The sequence below is a fragment of the Phocoena phocoena genome, chromosome 3, assembly GCF_963924675.1.
Source record: "Phocoena phocoena chromosome 3, mPhoPho1.1, whole genome shotgun sequence".
Taxonomy (NCBI): domain Eukaryota; kingdom Metazoa; phylum Chordata; class Mammalia; order Artiodactyla; family Phocoenidae; genus Phocoena; species Phocoena phocoena.
This window is the reverse complement of record NC_089221.1, coordinates 113,021,340-113,036,543: the sequence shown is the minus strand read 5'-3', so window position 1 is coordinate 113,036,543 and position 15,204 is coordinate 113,021,340. Positions and strand designations below refer to the sequence as shown.

General features: G+C 44.7%; 1 protein-coding gene and 1 pseudogene across 1 annotated transcript in view; one reads left to right on the top strand and one right to left on the bottom strand.

Annotated features, from left to right (window-relative positions):
* CATSPER3 (cation channel sperm associated 3) overlaps positions 1-15,204 on the bottom strand; it is a 37,007-nt gene that overhangs the window by 5,076 nt on the left and 16,727 nt on the right. The window contains exon 3 of the mRNA XM_065874659.1: positions 10,335-10,574. Within this exon, the coding sequence (XP_065730731.1) occupies positions 10,335-10,574 (240 nt within the window). The remainder of the gene's footprint in view (positions 1-10,334; positions 10,575-15,204) is intronic.
* LOC136121630 (proteolipid protein 2 pseudogene) lies at positions 10,844-14,058 on the top strand (annotated as a pseudogene).

The window sequence follows — 15,204 nt, the reverse complement described above, 5'->3', positions numbered from 1 at the left end:
ACTCCCAGCCCCATGGAATATTAATTGGTGAGAGCTCTCCCAGAGGTCTCCACCCCAACACTATGACCCGACTCCACCCAAGGGCCAGCAAGCACCAGTGCTGGACGCCTCATGCCAAACAACTGGCAAGACAGGAACACAACCCCACCCACTAGCAGTCAGGCTGCCTAAAGTCATACTAAGCTCACAGACACCCCAAAACACACCACCAGATGCAGCACTGCCCATCGGAGGGGCAAGATACCGCCCCACCCACCAGAACACAAGCACCAGTCGCCCCCACCAGGAAGCCTACACAAGCCACTGGACCAACCTCACCCACTGGGGGCAGACAACAGAAGTAAGAGGAACTACGATCCTGCAGCCTGCATAAAGGAGACCCCAAAGACAGTAAGTTAAACAAAATGAGAAGACAGAGAAATATGCATCAGATGAGGAGCAAGGTAAAAACCCATCAGACCTAACAAATGAAGAGGAGACAGGCAGTCTACCTGAAAAAGAATTCAGAGTAATGATAGTAAAGATGATCCAAAGTCTTGGAAATAGAATGGAGAAAACACAAGAAACGTTTAACAAGGAGCTAGAACTAAAGAGCAAACAAACAGTGATGAACAACACAGCAATTGAAATTAAAAATACTCTAGAAGGAATCAATAGCAGAATAACTGAGACAGAAGAACGGATGAGTGAGCTGGAAGATAAAATGGTGGAAATAACTGCCACAAGGCAGAATAAAGAAAAAAGAATGAAAAGAATTGCGCAGTCTCAGAGACCTCGGGGACAACATTAAATGCACCAACATTCGAAGTATAGGGGTCCAAGAAGAAGAAGAGAGAAAGAAAGGGTCTAAGAAAATACTTGAAGAGATTACAGTCGAAAACTTCCACAACATGGGAAAGGAAATAGTCAATCAAATCCAGGAAGCGCAGAGAGTCCCTTACAGGATAAACCCAAGGAGAAACACGCCAAGACACATATTAATCAAACTGTCAAAAATTAAATACAAAGAAAAAATATTAAAAGCAGCAAGGGAAAAGCAACAAATAACATACAAGGGAATCCACATGAGGTTAACCAGCTGGTCTTTTAGCAGAAACTCTGCAAGCCAGAAGGGAGTGGCAGGACATATTTAAAATGATGAAAGGGAAGAACCTACAACCAAGATTACTCTACCCAGCAAGGATCTCATTCAGATTTGAAGGAGAAATTAAAACATTTACAGACAAGCAAAAGTTAAGAAAACTAAGCACCACCAAACCAGCTCTACAACAAATGCTAAAGGAACTTCTCTAGGCATGAAACACAAGAGAAGGAAAAGACATACAATAACAAACCCAAAACAATTAAGAAAATGATAATAGGAACATACATAGCAATAACTACCTTAAATGTAAATGGATTAAATGCCCCCACCAAAAGACGTACACTGGCTGAATGGATATAAAAACAAGACCCGTTTATACGCTGTCTACAAAAGACCCACTTCAGACCAAGGGACACATACAGACTGAACGTGAGGGGATGGAAAAAGATATTCCATGCAAATGGAAATCAAAAGAAAGCTGGAGTAGCAATACTCATATCAGACAAAAGAGACTTTAAAATAAACATTATTACAAGAGACAAGGAAGGATGCTACATAATGATCAAGGGATCAATCCAAGAAGAAGATATAACAATTGTAAATCTTTATGCACCCAACATAGGAGCACCTCAATACATAAGGTAAATGCTAAGAGCCATAAAAGTGGAAATCAATAGTAACACAATAATAGCAGGGGACTTTAACATCTCACTTATACCAATAGACAGATCATCTAAACAGAAAATAAATAAGGAAACACAAGCTTTAAATGATACATTAGATCAGATGGACTTAACTGATATTTATAGGACATTCCATCCAGAAACTATTTAGAATACACTTTCTTCTCAAGTGCACATGGAACGTTCTCCAGGATAGATCACATCTTGGGTCACAAATCAAGCCTTGGTAAATTTAAGAAAACTGAAATTGTATCAAGCATCTTTTCCGACCACAACGCTATGAGACTAGATATCAATTACAGGGAAAAAAACTGTAAAAAATACAAACACATAGAGGTTAAACAGCATGCTACTAAATAACCAAGAGATCACTGAAGAAATCAAACAGGAAATCATAAACTACCTAGAAACAAATGACAATGAAAACACAATGACGCAAAACTTACGGGATGCAGCAAAAGCAGTTCTAAGAGGGAAGTTGACAGCAATACAATCCTACCTCAAGAAACAAGAGGGACTTCCCTGGTGAAACAGTGGTTAAGAATCCACCTGCCAATGCAGGGGACACGAGTTTGATCCCTGGTCCGGGAAGATCCCACATGCCACGGAGCAACTAAGGCCCTGTGCCACGCAAGCCACAACTACTAAGCCCTTGGGCCACAACTACTGAAGCCCGTGTGCCTAGATACAGCCCATGCTCCACAACAAGAGAAGCCACTGCCATGAGAAGCCCGTGCACTGCAATGAAGAGTAGCCCCTGCTCGCTGCAACTACATAAAGCCCACGTGCAGCAATGAAGACCCAAAACAGCCAAATAAAAAAAGGAAAGAAAAAGAGACAAGAAAAATCTCAAATAAACAACATAACCTTACACCTAAAGCAGTTAGAGAAAGAACAAAAAAAAAAAAACCCCAAAGCTAGCAGAAAGAAAGAAATCATAAATCAGATCAGAAATAAATCAAAAAGAAATGAAGGAAACAATAGCAAAGATTAATAAAACTAAAAGCTGGTTCTTTGGAAGATAAATAAAATGGATAAACCATTAGCCAGACTCATCAGGAAAAAAAGAGAGAACACTCAAATCAAAATAATTAGAAATGAAAAAGGAGAAGTAACAACTGACACTGCAGAAATACAAAGGATTGTGAGAGACTACTATAAGCAACTATATGCCAGTAAAATGGACAACCTGGAAGAAATGGACAAATTCTTAGAAAAGTACAACCTTCCAAGACTGAATCAGGAAGAAATACAAAATATGAACAGACCAATCAGGAGCACTGAAATTGAAACTGTGATTAAAAATCCTCCAACAGGGCTTCCCTGGTGGCGCAGTGGTTGAGAGTCCGCCTGCCGATGCAGGGGACGCAGGTTCGTGCCCCAGTCTGGGAAGATCCCACATGCCGCGGAGCGGCTGGGCCCATGAGCCATGGCCGCTGAGCCTGTGAGTCCGGAGCCGGTGCTCCGCAACAGGAGAGGCCACAACAGTGAGAGGCCCACGTACCACAAAAAAAAAAAAAAATCCTCCAACAAACAAAAGCCCAGGGCCAGATGGCTTCACAGGTGAATTCTATCAAGCATTTAGAGAAGAGCTAACACGTATCCTTCTAAAACTCTTCCAAAATACTCCCAAACTCATTCTATGAGACCACCATCACCCTGATACCCAAACCAGACAGAGACACTACAAAAAAAAGAAAATTAAAGACCAATATCACTGATGAATATAGATGCAAAAATCCTCAACAGAACACTAGCAAACAGAATCCAACAATACATTAAAAGGATCATACACCATGATCAAGTGGGATTTATCCCAGAGATGTAAGGATTCTTCAATATATGCAAGTCAATCAATGTGATAAACCATATTAACAAACTGAAGAATAAAAACCATATGATCATCTCAATAGATGCAGAAAAAAGCTTTTGACAAAATTCAACACTGATTTATGACAAAAACTCTCCAGAAAGTGGGCATAGAGGGAACCTATCTCAACATAATAAAGGTCACATACGACAAACCCACAGCAAACATCATTCTCAATGGTGAGAAACTGAAAGCATTTCCTATAAGATCAAGAACAAGACAAGGATGTCCACTCTCACCACTATTATTCAACATAGTTTTGGAAGTAATGGTCAAGGCAATAGGAGAAGAAAAAGAAATAAAAGGAATACAAATCAGAAAAGAAGGAGTAAAACTGTCACTGTTTGCAGATGACATGATACTATACATAGAGAATCCTAACAATGACATCAGAAAACCACTAGAGCTAATCAATGAATTTGGTGAAGTTGCAGGAAACAAAATTAATGCACAGAAATCTCCTGCATTCCTGTACACTGACAACGAAAGATCAGAAAGAGAAATTAAGGAAACAACCCATTCACCATTGCAACAAAAAGAATAAAATACCTAGGAAAAAACCTACCTAAGGAGGTAAAAGACCTGTACTCAGAAACCTATAAGACACTGATGAAAGAAATCAAAAATGACACAAACAGATGGAGAGATATACCATGTTCTTAGATTGGAAGAATCAATATTGTGAAAATGACTATAATGCCCAAAGCAATCTACAGATTAATGCAATCCCTATCAAATTATCCACAGCGTTTTTTACAGAACTAGAAAAAAAATCTTAAAATAGGTATGGAGGGCTTCCCTGGTGGCGCAGTGGTTGAGAGTCCACCTGCCGATGCCGGGGACATGGGTTTGTGCCCTGGTCTGGGAAGATCCCACATGCCACGGAGTGGCTGGGCCCGTGAGCCATGGCCGCTGAGCCTGCGCAGTCCGGAGCCTGTGCTCCACAATGGAAGAGGCCACAACAGAGAGAGGCCTGCGTACTGCAAAAAAAAAAAAAATTTGTAGGGAGACATGAAACATCCCAAATGGCCAAAGCAATCTTGAGGGAAAAAAAATGGAGCTGGAAGAATCAGACTCCCTGATTTCAGACTACACTACAAAGCTACAGTAATCAAGACAACAAGGCACAAAAATAGGAATATAGATCAATGGAACAGGATAGAAGGCCCAGAGATAAACTCACATACCTATGGTCAACTAATCTATGACAAGGAGGAAAGGATATACAATGGAGAAAAGACAGTCTCTTCAATAAGTGGTGCTGGGAAAACTGGACAGCTACATGTAAAAGAATGAAATTAGAACACTCCCTAACACCATGCACAAAATAAACTCAAAATGGATTAAAGACCTAAATGTAAGACTGGACATTATAAAACTCTTAGAGGAAAACATAGGAAGAACACTCTTTGACATAAATCACAACAAGATCTTTTTTTGACCCACCTCTAGAGTAATGGAAATAAAAACGAAAGTAAACAAATGGGACCTAATGAAACTTCAAAGCTTTTGCACAGCAAAGGAAACTATAAACAGGATGAAAAGACAACTCTCAGAATGGGAGAAAATATTTGCAAATGAATTAACAGACAAAAGATTAATCTCCAAAATATATAAACAGCTCATGCAGCTCAATATTAAAAAAACAAACAACCCAATCAAAAAGTGGGCAGAAGACCTAAATAGACATCTCTCCAAAGAAGAAATACACATGGCCAAGAGGCACATGAAAAGCTGCTCAACATCACTAATTATTAGAGAAATGCAAATCAAAACTACAATAAGGTATCACCTCACACCGGTCAGAACAGGCATCATTAGAAAATCCATGAACAACAAATGCTGGAGAGGGTGTGGAGAAAAGGGAACCCTCTTGCATTGTTGGTGAGAACGTAAATTGCTACAGCCACTATGGAGAACAGTATGGAGGTGCCTTAAAAAACTAAAAATAGAACTACCATATGACCCAGCAATCCCACTACTGGGCATATACCCTGAGAAAACCATAATTCAAAAAGTCACATGCACCCCAATGTTCATTACAGCACTATTTACAATAGCCAGGTCATGGAAGCAACCTAAATGCCTATCGACAGATGAATGGATAAAGAAGATGTGGCACATATATACAATGGAATATTACTCAGCCATAAAAAGGAACGAAACTGGGTCATTTGTACAGATGTGGATGGACCTAGAGACTGTCATACAGAGTGAAACAAGTCAAAAAGAGAAAAACAAATATTAACGCATATATGTGGAATCTAGAAAAATAGTATAGATGAACCGGTTTGCAAGGCAGATGGAGACACAGATGTAGAGAACAAGTGTATGGACACTAAGGGGGGAAAGTGAGGGGGTGGTTGTGGTGGGATGAATTGGGAGGTTGGGATTGACATGTATAAACGAATATGTAAAAAATAGATAACTAATAAGAACCTGCTGTATAAAAAATAAATAAATAAAGTAAAATTTTTTTAAAAACTAAAAATAGAACTACCATATAACCCAGCAATCCCACTGCTGGGCATATACCCTGAGAAAACCATAATTCTAAAAGAGTCATGTACCACAATGTTCATTGCAGCTCTATTTACAATAACCAGGACATGGAAGCAACCTAAGTGTCCATCGACAGATGAATGGATAAAGAAGATGTGGCACATATATACAATGGAATATTACTCAGCCATAAAAAGAAATGAAATTGAGTTATTTGTACTGAGGTGGATGGACCTAGAGTCTGTCATACAGAGTGAAGTAAGTCAGAAAGAGAAAAACAAGTACCATATGCTAACACATATATATGGAATCTAAAAAAAAAAAAAGTTCTGATGAACCTAGTGGCAGGGCAGGAATAAAGATGCAGATGTAGAGAATGGACTTGAGGACACAGTGGGGGAAAGGGAGGCTGGGATGTAGTGAGAGAGTAGCATGGACATATATACACTACCAAATGTATAGTAGATAGCTAGTGGGAAGCAGCTGCATAGAACAGGGAGATCAGCTCGGTGCTTTTTGACCACCTAAAGGGGTGGGGTAGGGAGGGTGGGAGGGAGGCACAAGAGGGAGGGGATATGGGGATATATGTATTCATATAGTTGATTCGCTTTGTTGTACAGCAGAAACTAACACAACATTGTAAAGCAGTTATACTCTAATAAAGATGTATAAAAAAAAAAAGAAATCTAGTCCCATGGATGTTTACCCAGATCCCCATAGGCTGGTAGCTCCTTCCCTGAGGAAGTCCTGCACTTTCTAGACCTACAGCCTGGCCCCCAGTAGGTGCCTGATTCTGAATTCCCAAATTCTTTGGGGAAGCAACTCCTAGCCCCCAGTTCAGCTGTCCTGGGCTCTGAATCACGCTAGGGCTGCCCTCCTGGCCTTGGGGCATTATGGGCATGGAGAGGACCTCTTGTCAGGGCAGGTACTCGGGCCCTGCCGCTCTGATGGGTGGCACGTGATGCACCCCAAAGAGGAGCAGGCAGGGAGGGAGGCGAGGCTGATGCTCTCACTTGCAGCCCAGTGTCTGAAGGTGGTTCTTCAGGCTGAAATGCAGATGAACAAGGACAGTGTGGCCCTTGGTTGCCCAGCTAACAGAGCTTCTCTGTGTGCAAAACAGCAAGGAACTATTTCTTCATGGTGCAGGTTTATTGCCATGAGGTGGAAAGCAGAATGTCATCTTAATTCATCAGGGAACAGGAGTCAAGAATGTGCCAGAGTGCCAGCTCTGGGCACTGAGCTGCAGCTCTGTTAGAGCCTCATCTAGACCTGAATGAATATAAATCAGCACAGAGGTGCAAGGCTCCACCGCTGGCACCTCCAGCTCCCCTGGCCAGCTGGCCAGGCTGGTGTACAGAGGGCATGTAATCCAGAGTCACTCTGGGCGTCCAGGGACATCCCCAAACCCATAGAAGAGCTACAACGGGGGGGGGGGTCTGATGTTTCCCCAGGGAACAACTTTTGGATACAAGGCTCTGCTTAATGACAGAAAGACCTTGGGGTCAAACATGGACTGTATGCGTATGAACATGCTGTGTTTGCGTGCCCTTGGGTGTCTGCGTGACCACATGGACCAAAGGCCACGCAGAGGCCTTCGGTCACCAAGCAAGCCAGGCTGAGCTCTGGGATAGGCCTTGGCCAGTGGGGAGGGCTGTGTGCCCTTCACTGGATCCCTGGGCTATCCCTGCCGGGCACCAAGACCCTGGCACCTCCAGGCCTTCCCCGCTGACCAGGCTGCCACAACACAATGCACGCAGCAGGTGGCTCGTGTCCTCAGCCTCACAAGGGACAATCTGGGTCACTGCCCCTCCCCCCATTCCCCAAGACGGAAGCCCCTCCTGCCACCAGTCCTTTCTGCTTCCTCCTCCCTGCACAGCCCTGGACTTCCTTTCCCTCAGCCCACCACCATCACCACCTTCCTCTCATGACTCCTGCATGTCTCTGGCACCTTCATTCCACAGTGATCTCTCTCCTGGCCTTCCCTGTAAACCCTCTCTTGCCTGAGGACATCGCTCCCCAGCAGCCCTCTAGAGGGAGGCTGCTCATCCCCCACTCACCTGATTCAGGAGACCATCCCCTACTTTATCCTCGGAGTCCCAGCCTCCATGGGCAAAGCCCCTGCCTCTGGGCAGGGCCAACCTTCCACCTTCCCACACCCTGTTGCATCTTGGAATGGCTCCACCCCACCCTGCTGTCATCCTGGGGGCCTTCAGCATCTCTGTGGACATCCACCAATCCCCAAGAGGACAAAGCCTCTTCGTCCCTTGACTTCCTCATCTCCAGCGACCCTTGAATCACTTTAGGCCCCTGCTCCCTTGGTGCCCCATACCCAAAAAAATGGGCACAGCCTCCACTGTCTGATTACTCCCTCACTCCGAGGTGCCCGCCACCTGGCACTCACCTCCCAAAGAGCTCCAGTCTTCTTTCCTGTCCACCCACCTTACTCTCATCCCTCCCTGACATAGCCTCCATAGGCCAGCACCTCAGACACTCCCTTCCCCACTTCTAGGACACATTATAGGGTCTGCCTCTAGCCCACGAACAAGGGGAGTCACTCTCAAGTGTAAAAGGAGCGGTGCCATGACTCGAGGTGCACTTTAGAGATTCCTCCAGCTGCTGAGGCATTTCTGCTCCAGGGCTCTCAATAGTGTGGGAAGCCACTGCAGGAACCCATGGAAAGGTGAATGGTGATGGAGAAAAAATGATGGCTGTTGGAGTGAAAAGATGTGAACAAGCCAAGAACTATCTAGGAGGCCAGGCTGTAGGACTTTGAGAGAGAGAGCTCAAAGCCGACACTCAAACTTATGACTTGGCAGTTGACTTGACAGGAGGCACCCATCCCCAACAGACAAAATACAGGAGGAGGAGCCAGGTCTTGGGATTGGAGGGTGGGGGTGGGAGGAGAGTGAAGACTTCCGGTTTAGACACGTTGAGTTTGAGGAGTATGTGAGCTATCCAGGAAGCAGTTAGGTCTGAAGTTCAAAGAAAGTGGCGTGGGCAGGTGAAGACCCCTGACAAGTGCAAAAGGTCACCCAAAGAGAATATAGAGTGAGGAGAGAAGAGAGCTCAGGACACAGTCCTGAGAAAACCACACTCATGGGCAAGGCAAAGAAAACATGCACCTGAGAAGTTATGCCTAAGAGGCTGGAGGGAAACCAGGAGAAAGCAGTGACAGGAGGCTGCTGGCAACCTCAGAGGGGCTAGTTACAGGGGAGAGGAGGGAGGAAGCCCGGACACAAATGACAGGTAAGGAAGAGGGACTGGGAGAACAGACACCTCTTCCAGGAGCCTTGCCGTGAAGAGAAGCAGGAGGATGGGACCATGCTCCCATCCTGGGAGGGGACACACATGGGTATGTGACCACGTGAGAGCAAGACCTGAATGCATGGGGTCTGCAGGAGGGGGAGCTCTTTAACATGCGCCTATTCTCCACTCAGGCTTGGGGCTCCCTTGGGCTCCCTGAGTGTCGGACCTAAGCCCTAGACAGACAGACACCAGGCTGGCCTAGGGGCAACCTCTCAGCAGAACAGGCCGACACACCCTAACTTGTCGAATACGTCCAAACCAGCCCCTTCCTGGAGAAGCACGGGTACTGACCAGAGCCAAGGAAAACATACCATGTCCAGGATGAACACCTGAGGGCACGTTTGGGGAACCTCTGAAGTTTGTTCTGGAACCTCTGAGCTAAGTAAAGACTGGCCACCCTCTGCCCTTTCGGCTGGAGCAGCACTTCCAGAGCTGCCTGAACAAGTCATGAGACCATTCCCATCAAGAGAAGCAGCAGATTTTTCAATCGTTCGGGAAAAGCAGTGAGTGGCTGAAGCCACAAAAAGCTGGAGACTCCTGGGCATGTAGTCCAAAGGGTCTGGACCATAAGAAAATCAGTCACTTTGCAACATGGGAGAGAGGAAAAGATCAGATGGTCTTGAGTCAGACACACCTTTCGAAGCTCAGCTCCAGCATCTAACTGCTGAGTGACCTTGGGTCTCAATTTCTTCATCTGTAAAATGGAGCTAATACCTTTCCTACAATCGTTTTAAGATTAAATGAGATAACACAGATAAACATCAACCTGTCACACAAGAGGACTCAGTCACTGCATGAGAGTAGTTGAATTATCACTTCATCAGGGGCTGATGGGCAGACGGGCCCTATCACCTGCACTCCCAGAACCACGGCATCCCATGTCACTCACCCGGATGCCGCGGCTATAGGGGATAAGCTTGAGAATGCGCAGGGACTGTACGCCATCGGCGATGTTGAGGTAAGGGTAGTGCTTGCCCTTGATCTTGCGGAGACTGTAGGGGATGAAGATGATGATGATAATGATCACATCTAGCAGGTTGTAGCCATCCTTCCAGTAGTTGATGGGGTCCACGTAGAGCTTCATGCAGAACTCGGAGCTATAGATGGACACAAAGATGAGCTCTGAGACCTACAGGGGTGGTAAGGGTAGGAGGGTCAGACCAAGCTGCAGACCTTACCCCTGCCTGGGCCACCCAATCAGGTGTGTGTGTTGGCGGGGCGAGGGTGGGAGCGGGTGCTCCTAAGTCAGCCACAAGACAGAGAAACCCAGGCAGAGTCCCTGGCACACAGTGGACACAATGTGCCTGATTCCCTTCTCTTTCTGTGTCTTGCCTACCCTGTGGCCCCGAGCTTAGGGCTGGGTTTGACACAGATGGCTTGGGAATGACTGACTGACCGATGGACAGAATGACTATTGAGGCCCGGTGGGAGGTGCGTGTCAGGCAACCCGGATTTCCAAAGAGAAGATCCCAAGAGCCTTCTGGCCAACCTGAATACCCAGACTTTTGGGAAAGGAGATGAACTACTCACACATCTACTTTATTTACTCTATTATCACACATACTTAAAATCAGTTAATTAATCTGCTTCTGAAGAACATTCTGCTTTTTTTTCCACTTTTATACTTTATGAAACAATCTTATTCAAATTCTTCTCATGCATCTACAACTCCAGTGGCTTTGATTTTACCAAAAGGTACTTTCTGAGTCATCTAAGTTTTTCCTTATCATCAGTGAACTCATTCATTGAGGAAGCTTTGATTAAGCATCTACCACATGCCAAGCAAGCACTGTTTCAGGCACAGGGAAATGAAACAATGAGACAGTCTCACTTTTTTTTTTTTAGAAGTTAATTTTTTTTTATTGGGAAACCAAGGTAACAAACCTAAACTTATTGAAAATGAAATCAGTAACTAAGACTCTGCAGGCCCCATCCCTAACCAGCACCAAGGCCGCTGTTTGGCCTAACCCCAGTTTCTCTCATCCCCAAAAGAACAACCATGTGAAGAACCTGGGGTCAACCTCAGGGCACACACTGCAACTCCCTCTACCCCACCCTCAAATGACACACACACCCTGGATCAGCAGGCTGGGTCTAGGCCCAAGGAGGGAATAGTGAGGTTTCCTGGGTGGCAGGGAATCCTGCCCCAACCTGGTCAAAATCCCGAGTTAGGAAAGGAAGACAGAAGGGAGACTGGCTTGCCCACCCACTCCCCTCCCCTCAGTCCCCCCAGACAACAGGCTCACATTCCTGATCAGTAACACTGTGATTCTGAGGTGTCAGTAGGGCTCCCAGTGGCTTCACCGGATTACTGCAAAGGGCCCAGGGGAGGGGGCAGGCATTTACCCTGCCACCTGTTCAGTATTAGCCAGCCAAGCTGCTGCCCTCAGCTTGTGCTGTGGCTCCTCTCCCCTGTAGATACCCACGGCTGGGGACCAAGCCTCCTGCCAGAGAGAAATGAGTCCAGGAGGCCCTTGCTTCCCCAGCCAGGGAGGAAGGATGGCCTGGGAAGCCTGGGACAGCTACACCAGCTTCTTGGCTTCCAAGAAGCTCTTGGGGTGTCGCATCTGCCCGACGCCAATGGCTACGAGAATGAGGGTCTGCAGGATAGATCACCACAGCACGCCCAGGAAGCTGACGGTCTAGTAGGGGAGACAGAAATGAATGTTTAGACAAATACATACATAACATCAGACAGGAAGGAACGTGAAACAGCCAAAGGGGAGAGAGGGGCTGGCCAGGGTGGGGAGGGGCAGGCATGGCAGCTACTTTAGAAAAGGTGCTGAGTGGAGGCCTTGCTAAAGCCAGGGATGGAGCCATAATAAAAACTGGGAGACTACTCCCCAATGGCGAGTACAAGGGCCTTAAGGGGAGAAAGGAACAGCAAAGCCCGTGTGGCAAAACAGAAAGGGGTGAGCAGAGCAGGAGATGCAGTTGGAGGGGCGGGCCATGTAGGGAGGGCCTTGTAGGCCTGGTGAGGGCTGTGAACTTTAACCTCAGCCTTGGAGGAGTTTGAGCAAGGGAGTGATGTGAACTGATTTACATTTTAAAGAGATCTCCGTGGTAAAGAGACCGTGGGGGGAACTGGCAGGAGTAGCAACTGGGAGGCAAGTTAGGGAGGAGGTGCTAGATAGTAGAAGAACCATCATCCAGGCAAGAGACGAGGTTAGATTGTATTGGAGTGCGGGACAGTGTGGAGCTGAAGAGAAGAGGACAGATTCCGGAAGTATTTTGTGGGCAGTGATGACAGGACTTGCTGATGGACTCAGGGATGCACAGGGTAGAGAGAAGGCAAGGAAGACTCTAGTGCTTCACACAGAGCAACTGGGTAAACGCCGATACCTTTAACTGAGATGAGTTTGGGGTGGGGTGAAGGGGGGCTAGAGAGAGTTTCTATTTCCATTTCTAGAGGGAAATAGAAAAGGTTTTGAGATACACCACCTTTTAAATATGTCAGATGCTGTCACTGGAAATTGTAACTCAAGCCACGACTATCCATTTGGAAAACATTAGGGCAGCTGGTGGTGTTATTTGTCCTGTATACTTACATTTGTGGTCACCACGTGGCAACCATTTATATACACTTTTATGTTTGTTAACTACAATGAAACATTTAATATACACAAAAAGGTATAAAGAATAATATAATGAACAACCATATACCACCACCCAGCTTAAGAAATAAAATATCACCATTACAGGCAGAGCCTCACATTGATCAGATCCCCTTCTCTTCCCACAAAAGTAATCCTATTTTAAACCTGGAGTATGTCTTGCTCGTGTGTTTTATACTTTTACCACATATGTATCCCTAAAAGTACATAGTATGGTTTTGCATTTTTTATACACTACATAAATTGCATATACATTACAGTATTCTTTGGGTGATTTTTTTTCATTTAAAATTATAAGATTCATCCATGTTGATATATGTAAACCTAGTTTAGCGTTTCACCACTATTTAGCAATTCCACTTATGAAAACAGTTACCCATTTTTTACTACGGCAAAGAGTATAAAAGTACAAAAAGTTTGAGTCAGGTTGCAGGGCCATTTAAAAAGTGGACTTAAGGTCCTTTGCCCCTGGGCCCTCTCCCCAGCCAGATAGTGGGCAAGATGGCTGGGTGTGCAGCATCCTCGAGCCCATGAGCAGTTCCTCCGTGCCCCTAGGGACCCCAGCCCCTGCCACAGCAGATTCTGAACACCCCTTGGGCTCCCAGCTGCTGGGCCGCCAGCACCAACTTCTGGAGCACCCGAAAGGGAATTCTCCTGTTTGCTAAGATTCTATTGTGCCTGGTGATTCTGACCTGCCTTGACTGCTGACTGAGATGATCTTTGCTGCTATATTCTTTATCATCTATGTGTGCTACCTGCACACCGAGATATAGGCTATCAGCTGGCCTTGGAGTGATTTCTTCCAAACCCACATAGTGGTCATCCTCTACCTGATCACCTCAACCGTTGTCCTTGTTGAGAGAAGAAACCACTCCAAAATCATCACAGGAGTACTGGGTCTAATCGCTGGGTGCCTACATGGCCATGATGCCCATGTTACCTTCCCCTTGTGGCAGCAGACACAGCTGCCCCACTAACCCTGCAGATGGCCAGCTGTAGTTGAACTTCCTTCATTTCTCTCTGAAACCTGCAAATAACACCTCCATCGAAATAACTCCCTGCCCTTACAACACTCCCAAACAACTCATAGCCCCATGTTTTTCTGTACACATGTGTAGTTTTTCTCTGTTACACACATAGGAGTGGAATTACCTGACTGTAGAATATGAGCATCTTCAGCTTCACTGGATTTTGCCAAATTGTTTTCTGAAGCTATTGTACTAACTTACTTTAATACCAACGATGCTCCTTATTTTTTATTTCTATTGGAGTATAGTTGTTTCACAATGTTAGGTTAGTTTCTGCTGTACAGCAAAGTGAATGTTATATGTATACATATATCCCCTCTTTTTTAGACTTCCTTCCCATTTAGGTCACCACAGAGCATTGAGTAGAGTTCCCTGTGCTATACAGTAGATTCTCATTAGTTACCTATTTTATACATAGTAGTATATATATATGCCTATCTCAATCTCCCAATTCATTCCACCACCACCCTCCCCGCCTTGGTATCCATAAGTTTGTTCTCTACATCTGTGTCTCTATTTCTGCTTTGCAAATAAGTTCATTTGTACCATTTTTCTAGATTCCACATGTAAGCGATATTATACGATATTTGTTTTTCTCTTTCTGACTTACTTCTGAACAATGCTTTATTTTTTTTTAACATCCTTACCAATACTTCCTACTGTTGGACTTCTTAATTTTTGTCAATCTGATGAATATGAAATGGTATCTTATTTTTCAGTTTGTCATTTCTCTAATTATTAATGAAGTTGGGCATCTTTTTATATGTTTAAATTGTAAATTGCCTTTTCCTAATCTGTTGCCAAATTTTCTGCTAGATTGTTTTGTCTTTTTCTTATTGATTTGGAAGACAATATATCACATACTTTGAATCCTAAGCCTTTACCTGTTATATGTGTTTCAAATAGCATCTCCTACAGTGATTTATCCTTTCACCTCTTTAAGGATCTTTTGATGAATAGAAATTTAAAGTTTTAATGGAATCAAATTAACCAAACTTTTTCTCCATGGCTTATTTATTTCATACCTTAAGATACCTTTCCCTTCTGAGATCATACAAATCTATATTTTCTTCTAAAAATTTAAAGTTTCACTTTTCAAGTTAGGTCTTTAGCTGTG